The sequence below is a fragment of the Chiloscyllium plagiosum genome, unplaced genomic scaffold, assembly GCF_037043375.1.
Source record: "Chiloscyllium plagiosum isolate Xiang-an unplaced genomic scaffold, Cpla_swu_hap1 HiC_scaffold_10, whole genome shotgun sequence".
In the NCBI taxonomy this organism is placed as follows: Eukaryota; Metazoa; Chordata; class Chondrichthyes; order Orectolobiformes; family Hemiscylliidae; genus Chiloscyllium; species Chiloscyllium plagiosum.
This window is the reverse complement of record NW_028270148.1, coordinates 14,617,712-14,628,292: the sequence shown is the minus strand read 5'-3', so window position 1 is coordinate 14,628,292 and position 10,581 is coordinate 14,617,712. Positions and strand designations below refer to the sequence as shown.

The following is a 10,581-nucleotide window of genomic DNA, read 5'->3' as shown; positions in this document are numbered from 1 at the left end:
TTAAACAAAGCTTCATCCAATACAGCATCCTTTTCAATCAAAATCAGTGAGTTTTTGGTTGCAACTCACTGTAATTAATCAAAATAGAATTTAAGGCACAGAAACAACGTAGTCATATATCAACCTTTCAAAACACCAGCCCAGCATCAGGGAGGGGTAACACCCAGAACAGTCAGGATTTCTTTCCCAATAAAAACAACTTAAGGTTAATACTGTATTTTTGTATTTAAGCACTAATTTATTTTAAATTAAGGGCTGTGGGGAAAACAGAGAAAGGGAAGTTCAGTGACAAATAGAAAGGTCTCATTTGCCCCTTCAACCATAACCTGATCCTACAAACAAAGGTAGGCTGGAGAAGGACGTTCGTGGAAGTAACAACAATGATACTTTGTTCTGCAGTAATGATGACATGAGAGAATCATAAACAGTTCAGTTATTTGATATGGGATCAATGGGCCATGCAGTGGAAAGATTGTTCAATCCACATTCCCTAGCTTAAGTCTGCATTGTCTTTGTGTGTTGACTTTAAAGGATCTGGCCCAGAAGGTTGGTGACAATGAAATGGGGAGTGAAAAGGCTGTGGTTAAAACTTCTTTAAAAATTAGTCATTCAAAAATGTTTCATTTCAAAATAGGAAAGCCACAATTGTGAGCTGAGGTGTTTTATACTATAGTATCACTGGCAGCATCAGACTGCCTTGTTTTCCAGTCAAACCATTGTAAACATTTACTAGATTTTAAAAAATCCAAATACATAAGCTAATTTCCAGTCATAACTTAGTTTAAAAAATTGTATTGAGTGATCCTTACAGTTCTCTGTCGAAAACTGATTACATTCTTCAAACATAATTCATTTAATAGGGCAATAATCAGACTTTATAGTTATCTTTCATTAAGAATGGCCCAAGTTCTTACGTTAATTTTGTTGCCAAAGTTCTTGAGAACAGCAAGATAATTTCTAAGGTGCAGAATTCCAGTTTGATCTCATCTTATTAGATAAGAATACTAGAGCTAGGTAATAGCATCTTCATTTGTTCTTGTGGGCACGGAATATTCCTGACAAATAGGTTCCATGGAGACTAGCTGCCTGAGAATATTGTATACATGAGTTCATGAGGCAAGTTTTAGTCAAACTAAAAAGGCTTGACAGCCAAGCCCATGGTTTTCACCCTACTAATACTTGTCATAACTACTGAGGCCTACACGGATTTAATAAAACAAACAGTATTCAATGATAAAAGTATCACTTTTGGTTCAAAATAAACTTTAACATTTTGTTCCTTATTTAGGGAAAACTAATGGACAGTACCAATCATTTAGTGCAGTTCATACTACACATTGAGATAATTAACATTATAGTAACCGCTGTTTACCCATTTAATCTTAAAATTTGATCAAAGTGATTCAGGAGCATAGGAAACACCCATTTATCTAAAAGGAAGTGTATATTTGAATTGGGTGTCACTCGTACAGCCATTTACTGCCCATTCCTAACTGTTCAAAGGGCAGTTAAGAGTTAACCCCATTGCTGTAGCTCTGGAGTGGCATGTAGGCCACACTCAGTATGGATGGCAGATTTATCTTCGTAAAGGATGTTAGTGAACCATGTAGATTTTTAACTGGTGAGTATTTCACCAGACGTTCAATGCATTCAAATTTTATCAACTGCCAAGGAGAGATCTGAATCCTTGTCCCCAGATGTTATCCTGGGGTTCTGGATTATTAGCCCAGTGACATTACCATGCCACCACCTACTTACTCCATGACGTGATCTCCTGAACTAATGGAAAAGGATTGAGGGACAGAATGATCTCACATTCCTATCGCTGACCGGCTGCACTAAATAAAAGAAAGAGATTTCAATTTTTACCCACATTAAACAATGGTAATAATGAATGATCAAGACTCATTTAATGGTTCATTTTTAGATTAAACTGTTCAATGGAATTCTTTGCAATTGATATCATGATTTACTTTTTTTTCAAAAAGAGCTTTCATATCAAAGTTATGTTTAGAAGAGGGAAACAAAATGGGCTATACACATACTCTGATGCTGAGCTTCTCAAAGGTCTCCCGTTAGCCTTTGTTGGGATTCAGCATGGACCAAGCCCGCTTGGCAAAATATAAAACAAGTTCTTATTTAATACCTAAGATATTACATAAATATTATTCAAAGTTTCAAACTGCAGTAAAAATACAACTAAACAAATATATAAAAAGCAGCATCTTCAAGTGAAAAGACCTTTGACAGATGATTTACATAGTGGTACAAATAGCTTCCTTATTTTACTGAAAAATAATAGCACAAGTAAATTGTATGATTCGAGTAGTAAAAGTCAGAATCAGTCTCTGTGCAGCAATTAATGCTTTTAAAAATAAACTAGGATTGTATTTGAACAGAGGTAAAAGACAATACTCCATCAACAACCAGTTGTTTAAAAAGCTTAGCTAGTTTAAAATACAGAATAACACTGGCAAGATGAATCAGTTGGATTACATAACAATGTTCCATTCTCTAAATTATAATCTTGTACTTATTGGATAAGTTTAAACAAAAAAAAATCCGGTGTTTAAAAAGATTCACCCTTAGAAATCTCAATTGCTACTGGATCCTCTTGCTTTCCCCAGTTATTAGCGGCCACTGGAATATGTACAAAAGGGTATAATTTAAAACTATGATTTTTGCAAAAATAAAGCAGGCACAATTAACAGGGGTATAAGTCATACTGACCTTTTAAAACTATAAGCCACTATATTCTTTATGACTCATTTCAAATAGGAAGCAAACCCCATTGCTATAATGTCACTTCATTTTGCAAACATTCAAATTGCTGGATACACATCATTCACATAAATGCTCTTTTGCTGTGTATGATTCAGTACATGGAAATAATCCTCATGCAGGTCAACTGAAAGACAACATTGCTCCTTCAAGCAGTCTAGAAGGTTGGTTGGTTTGGGGGGTGCGGGGGAAAGAGAAAGGGAAAGTGGAGTGGCCTTTTCTTTTGATGGTACCCAGAGTCACACTCAGTCCTGACCTGAAGAACCAAGCAACCTAACCAGCTCAAAACACCTACAGAATTGTCAAAGGAGCTCAGGATACTAAAGAAATGCATCTTCTGCTGCGATGGAAAATGTCTTTTTTAAGCTTACCAAATCAATACAATCTGAACGATAATAAAAGGAACACTTCTGAAAAAAACTGACTCTCCATCGTGTACTCAATCAGGACAAATGCAAGACTGCCAAATTTCACAGAGGGAAACAATTTATAATGTAAAAAAGATATTGATTGTTTGCAAGTTGACACCAAATCAGCATCATTTTTTCCAGCTGAAATTTGGCATTCTTGTATTTGTCCTGATGAGTGAGAGATGAAAAGCTTTGACAGTATATCTTTTCTTTCAGCAATACCAGCTCTGTACTTCCAAATCTGAACTCAAAAAATTCAGCTAAATCCAGACCTTAACTGCAGGAGTGGCCTTTGTTCAGTACTTTAGGATTTAGTAAGATGTACTTCAGTTCAGTCCCTGGTTGTGCAATATCCAGGGTTGACCATCTACTTGGAAAAAATGGAAATACCTTCAAAATATGGTAATGAAGCAGTTGTATTTGAATAACCATGTCGCATCACTATGAAAACCATACAACTCTGAGGGGAATTACTGCTCAAAAGGAACTTGGAATAACATTCCATTGTGCCCTAAGCATCTAGTTCATGAAAGGTCTTAATAAGGCAACTAGGTTTTGGAATACATTTAAAGATATACAGCACAAAAAGCATCAGTGTTCAAATTGGTCAAGAGATTTGTAAAGATTACGTCTGCAACAAATGTTGCACGTAAATTCACTTTTCAAGGAAATTTATCAAAAGTTGAAAACTAGCAGCAGAATAATTAACATATGCTAATGTGCTTTGTTTTCAAAGTTAAGTCTGCTTAGTGGAGCACTGCAGTATTAACAGAATGGATTTAAAAATCACAACACTAGGTTATAGTCCAACAGGTTTATTTGGAAACACTAGCTTTCAGAGCGCTGCTCCTTCATCAGGTGGTTGTAGAGTATGAGATCGTAAGATACAGAATTTATAGCAAATGTTTACAGTGTGATGTAACTGAAATTATGTTGAAAAAGACCTGGATTGTTTGTTAAGTCTCATCTTTTAGAATGAACATGTTGGTTTCAGTTCTTTCATATGTAAATTGCACAACTTTCATAAAAGTTACATTCTCAAGTGAACTTTAACAATTGGTGTCATGTATTATCTGGGCCAATATGACACCAATTGTTAAAGTTCACTTGAGAATGTAACTTTTATGAAAGTTCTGCAATTTACATATGAAAGAACTGAAACCAACATGTTCATTCTAAAAGATGAGAGACTTAACAAACAATCCGTCTTTTTCAATATATAATTTCAGTTACATCACACTAAACTTTTGCTATAAATTCTGTGCCTTACGATCTTATACTCTACAAGCACCAAATGAAGGAGCAACGCTCCGAAAGTTAGTGCTTCCACATAAACCTGGTGTTGTGTGATTTTTAACTTTGTACATACCAGTCCAACACTGGCATCTCCAAATCAGAATAGATCAAGTTAACAGGAAGGCAAATAAAGGTGATGTGATCACTCTGCATAAGCTTTTCACATAAGCCTTCTCCCCCAGCCCTCTCTCAAATTCAGGATGCACTGTAAGAACAGTATCAACTCATTACAGTGTTTGTAGCTTTTACTGTGGTTATGAGCAGTAAAATTAGTTTTAAAAATCATTGGGTTGTGACATTGAATATACATTCACTCCAATTTTCTGAATTTAACTTCAAAAAATTGAGCCCTTAATCCTACAGTATGTCAATTATATCAAAGTCCTCTTAAGTCTCTTCAGAAACAGGTATAGTTCTTTAGAAATTGCTCCAAATTAAAACTTTAGATCTAAGTAGCAATTTCAGTCTGTTTGTTCCAGTTAATGCTCAAAATGACTATATAATGTATAAATGCAACAAAGCTTTAGTGTCCCTTCGGTGGTTTACAGAGTGCAATTATTTCCCCATCTCTAGTTATCCTTTCTTGAAGGTGTCTGTACCTTCAGTGGGATACAGTTCTGTGGGCATCTGACACACTATTACTTTGTCTAATATGCCATAATTTTGGTCTGAACCAAGTGTTAGTGCTGACAGGCCATCTGACTGCAAGGACACAATATTGCAACGTTCACACTTGGCAATTTAGTGTGAAGTGCAAAGCCAGGGGTGCCACTGTCTTCTGGTGCACCCCTAACTGCCAATGCTGAAAGTAGTTAACTCAATAGAGACCAGGAAAACAACCAGAGACGTGGCTAGGCTCTGTGGCTCAGCAGAAGAACCTCAAGCCACAAAGCACTTTAAAGGGAAGAGTTGCGTTTGGTGGGGGGTGGGGGGGGGAAAGAGGGCACTCGGCCAATTAATTTTTTTAAGAACATGGTCATTGACAATCTGAGCAATAGGGCAGTTTCATGAGCCTCTGGTCTTCATGGACATCTTGTTAATCAAATGTGGTGAAAACTGCAGCATTTAAATTGATTTTGCATAGTGACGGTCACAAAAATAGACTTTGAGAAGGTAACGATATGGAGGGACAGTAAAAAGGACGCTCACTGTGTCAGAGAAATAAAGTGTTCAGATTGAGAGTTAGAAGCTAAGTTATTCATAATTCATGGGTATAAAAGATCTCGCACCACATTGGAGGTTCAATGCAAAGAAGATTAATGAGTTGTTTTTTAAGCAAATGACAAAATACCCGATTAGACTTACAATTTAAATATGCAATGGACATGTAATGACCTCAGATACATTTTTGTTGTGTTCAGAACATTCAAAGTGCAATACACCAAGAGCTAAATGCCAAACTGATATTCCAGTTTCACATGCAGCAGATCGATCTCTTGTTTGCCAGCAACATGCACTTGCTTTACCAAATCTGAGAGCCAGAACTAGGCACAGGATTAGACCATCTTTCTGTACCTGTGACCCAAGATCAAAAATCCTGCTTGGGTCCAAGAATTGAGAGTCAGGTGTTAACAAAGAGGACAGTAGTGAGATGATACTTTTCATCTGTTCTGATCAGATGCAACCCCATGGACGTACAGTTACAAAAAAAAGTGTCACACGACACCTGAAACAAATTACATTCTGTTCACATTTCTTTTTCCAAATGTGGTTCATTGCATTCATAGATGTTTGCTCCCAAATCATAAAAAGGGAATGTTTGCATGGTCTTGTATCCTAGGCAGTGAGTGCTAAGACAGAAACTCTTTCTCCAGTTCAAAGCCACTTGGTCTGCTCGGCTTGGATTCACTTTTGCAGAGGGGTACTGTGCCATCCTGGCTCTGGCCTTCCATGTCCATGTCTAGTAGAGAGCAGGCACCAAAGCGCAAACTGGGTTGGCACTCAGTAGTAAGAGCTATGTCTGAACTAGTCACTATTACATCTCCTGTGCTTTCTAATGACTCATCTTGGCCTATCAACTGAGACACGAGTCGCCAGGGGTCCATTCTTATTCGGGACAAAGAAGGCCGAGGCCTTGGTACCACGTCACCAGATTTTGGTCTCTCTGGTGTTGCGTCCCTTTTTGGGGTTCTTCGTCTTCCAGACATTGGATAAATGGTTCTGGGATCTGGAAGACGTGGGAACTCTGATGATTCTCTATGAGGACTGGAGTCAGAATCTCCATTAGCTAAAAAGAGAAATAAAGAGAAAATAATAGTTTCACAATCATCCGAAATAATGAACCCGACTCTTAATAGTTGTCAATCATATCGTACAATTTAACATGCTGATTTTTGTCAGACACATAACAGAAAAAAACTTGAAAAATGACAATAACACTGCCCAATAAATAGAACAGATTTGGAAATTCAGAGCCCATCAATTAAGGTAGCATTTTACAGCACAAAAGCACACCTTCATCCCCCTCCAAGTAATGCAGTGGTCTCGTTATGATGCACGGATATTTGCTGCTCGCGCCCTCCTTGTGAACCATGTGCTGGTTGTTCATATTTCTAGGTCTTCATTCATTGCCCTTCTTAAATGGTGGCTGCTGACTTATTTAATGGCATTCCCTTCCCTTTGCATGCTCTCCAGCAATGAAGGCAAGGATGTCCCCCCCAATACCTAATTGCAAGTTCCACTCATGTTCTACTGAAGTACAATCTCTTTACAGAATATCAATCCTTCAGAGAGGTTTCTGTTTCTCTCAGTGAGACACATATGTTGGCCTCTGATTGTTAAGAGGCCAACACAATTTATGCAATTAAAATCAGTTGCAGAATGGGGAATTCCAAATGTAAATTGACATCCCCTCATTCGTGGTACAGCCTTCCAGGTCAGAGAAACCTGAGAAAGACCTGTGATTGGAAATGTGGCCTTGGACAAGAAAGAAAAACTTACTGGCTGGGCTTTCTTCTGATGATAACTGGCCATGGCGGGTTATATTGGGGTTAGCAGCTCCCTTTTCTGATGTTGCACTGGATTCAGTCAGACACATAAAAACTGGTGCATCTGAGTCTGATAAAGGAGATTCATCCAGATCCTTATGTACTCCATTCACAGAGCCATTTGGAGGATTGTCAGTCAAGAATTCTGGTCTATGGGGGACAGTGTTCGGTGTGACAGGCATGTTATAAATGGATGTATCCTCACTGTCTGATCGGAGCAAGGACCTTGTGGAATTACATTTGGATATGGAAGACATTGACAAAAGATTAACAGCATGGGAGTTTAGTGAGGGAATGTTCGTCTCTTCCTTCTTGGAGACTGTCCTGTTGGGAGGACTTGTGCTTCTGCGGAACCTGCTGGTTCTCTGAAAGAGGCCTTCCCTTTTCTTCTTCTCCTCTTTGATCTCAATTTCCTCTGAAGCCTGTGATTTATTCACTTCTCTGACATCAAATCCCAAGGCCACAGATGCAAGCAGCACAGCACACCCGTACAGTACCATATCAGTTTTCTTCCTCTGTGTTAATCGCTTCAGGCTGTTTGTGGGAGTGACCTGTGGGGTGCTGTTGGCTGAACTGATGGGTGTCACCTCCTCCTGACTTTCACTGCCAGCATCTCCCTCTCCCTGATGATCTTTGCGAAGAGGTAGATCAATATACACCTGGTTAGGTAATTTGGACTGCTTTGGTCGATTTTCATAGTCGTCAGCTGCTCGTGTCTGTTCAGAAGTGCTACCTGTTGGTAAAACAATCAGATAAGTTACCACTTCAACCAGAACCCCTCATACTTGCATCTTGCAACTCTATAAGACTTTGGTTAGGTCAAACTTAAAGTCTTGCATTCAATTCCAGTCGCCACATTACAGGAAGTATGTGGAGGCTTTGGAGAGGGTGCAGAAGGGGTTTACCTGGATATTGCTTGGATTAGAGGGTATGAACTGTCAGGAGAGGTCAGAAAAACTTGAGTTGTTTTCTCTTGAGTAGTGGTGGCTAACAGGACATTTGATAGAAGTCTATAATATTATGAGATACATAGATTGGGTTGATGGTCAGAACCTTTTTCCCTAGAGTTGAAATGCCTAATACTAGGGGGCATGCATTTAAGATGAGAGGGGGAAAGTTCAGAGGAGAAAGTTGTGAGCGGCAAGTTTTTTTTTAAAACACAGAGTGATAGGAGTTAAACATGCTGCTAGGGGTGGTGGAGGGTGCAGATATGACAGGGACGCTTAAGCAATGTTTAGGTAAGCACATAAATATGCAAGGAATGGAGGGATATGGACCAAGATCAGGCATAAGGGATTAGTTTGAATTGGCATCATGTTCAGCAGAATATTGTGGGTTAAAGGGCCTGTTCCTGTGCTGTACTATTCAATGTTCTTCCAGTGAAGCTAATAGGCTCTTGTTCATTCTTCAAAAAAAAAAATCCATGACTAGGTTCCACGCCCCAGGACACAATGCTCCATAATGCAGGTAAGTGGAGTTGAAATGCCCATCAGCCATGATTGAATGGCGGAGTGGACTCGATGGGCCGAATGGCCTTACTTCCGCTCCTATGTCTTATGGTCTTATAATAATGACAGGGTGACCACCTGGGATATTTCCTAAGGGAATTGCCCAAATTTGAAGTCAACAACGGGCCTAAATCTACAGGCAACCCCAGGCAATGCAAAATAGAGTTAAAAATAAACATTCTTTTCCTCAGCTAAAGTAATTCACTATAATATGGGAACATTTAAAAAAAAGCTTCTGTTTTGCCAAATTGTATCAAAGATTTAGCTAGCCCTACAAAGCATCAGCTGCTAATTGTGTTCAGTCAGTTGAGTACAGTCAAGGCCATTGCAGGGGGAGTGCAGTTGGTTTCAATCCCCCCCAGGCTAGGGTCAGATTGCCTTTTCGGAATATGGACATCGAGCTAACGTTTTTCAAAAAGATTTAGCCCATGATTTGCTTCTGCTAGGGGGTCAAATAGCCTGGATGGTTCCTGTTAAAAGGTAGCACAGTAAGGAAATAGTGGCAGAAATTTCAGGAGGTAGTCATAAGGCAGATAAATATGTTCCATTGAGGAAATAAAGGCATTACGACAATGCACCATCTGTAAATAGGTCAGTGAAATTTAAGAGACTATTGTACAATACCACAAAGATTAGAGTTATGTCAGAAGATTGGACAGATTATTTTCAAAAAATGACAAACAAATATTGAGTGAGAAAATAGAATGAGAATAAGTTAGCTAGAAACAGGAAAACACTAACTGTTTCCAAAGGTATTTAAAAATATAAGTAAATTGAGTGCTGGTTCCTTAGATGATGAACATGGCAAATAATGGGAGACGAGGAAATGCAGAAGTGTTGAACCAGTAGCTTATGCTTGTCTTCACTGTAGAAGACATAAAACATAAGAATACTTGATTTACCTTTTGACAATCAATGGTGTTACCATCACTGAATCCCCCACTATCAACACCTTTGGGGGTTACCATAGACCAGAAACTCAATTGGACTCATCACATAAACACAGTGGTTACAAGAGTAGGTCAGAGGATATGAAAACCATGGTGAGTAACTCAGCTGCTGACTCCCCAAAGCCCATCCACAATGTACAATGTACAAGGTACAAGTCAGGAGTGCGATTGAATACTCCCCACCTGCCTGGATGGGTACAGCTCCAAAAACTCTCAAAAAGCTTAACATCATCCAGGACATAACAGGCTGCTTGACAGGCACCACATATTACTTAATTGAAAATAGATTGCAGAACTCAAGATTACAGAGGGATCATATGTATGAAACACAGAAGTTAAAATGCAGTTACAGCTCATGCTTAGTAAGGTGAATAGAATATTGGCATTTATTGTGAGGGTTTACAGATTTTTAAATCTGTAAATGAATCAAGGGTTATGGTGAAAAGGCTGGAAAGTGGAGTTGAAAGGTATTAGGTCAGCCATGATCTCATGAAACGGTCTATTTTTCCTCCTATGTTGTATGATCTCAAGGAAGCAGAATATAAAAGGTACATAAGTGTTACTGCAGCTGCACAGGCACCTCATTAACTGCATCTGGAATTTTGGTATCCTTACTGAAGAAAGAAATTAGGGGTTTAAAAATTAAGGT

At 38.6% G+C, this 10,581-nt stretch overlaps 1 protein-coding gene across 2 annotated transcripts in view; it reads right to left on the bottom strand.

The window, feature by feature from the left end:
* Positions 1 to 4,436: 4,436 nt before the first annotated feature.
* The window catches only part of map3k21 (mitogen-activated protein kinase kinase kinase 21), a 93,546-nt gene continuing 87,401 nt past the window's right edge, over positions 4,437 to 10,581 (bottom strand). For both annotated transcript variants that reach the window (XM_087991146.1, XM_087991147.1), the window contains 2 exons: positions 7,428 to 8,207; positions 4,437 to 6,714 (listed from right to left, as the gene is read on the bottom strand). In XM_087991146.1, the coding sequence (XP_087847272.1) occupies positions 6,278 to 6,714; positions 7,428 to 8,207 (1,217 nt within the window). In that variant the 3' untranslated portion in view covers positions 4,437 to 6,277. The remainder of the gene's footprint in view (positions 6,715 to 7,427; positions 8,208 to 10,581) is intronic.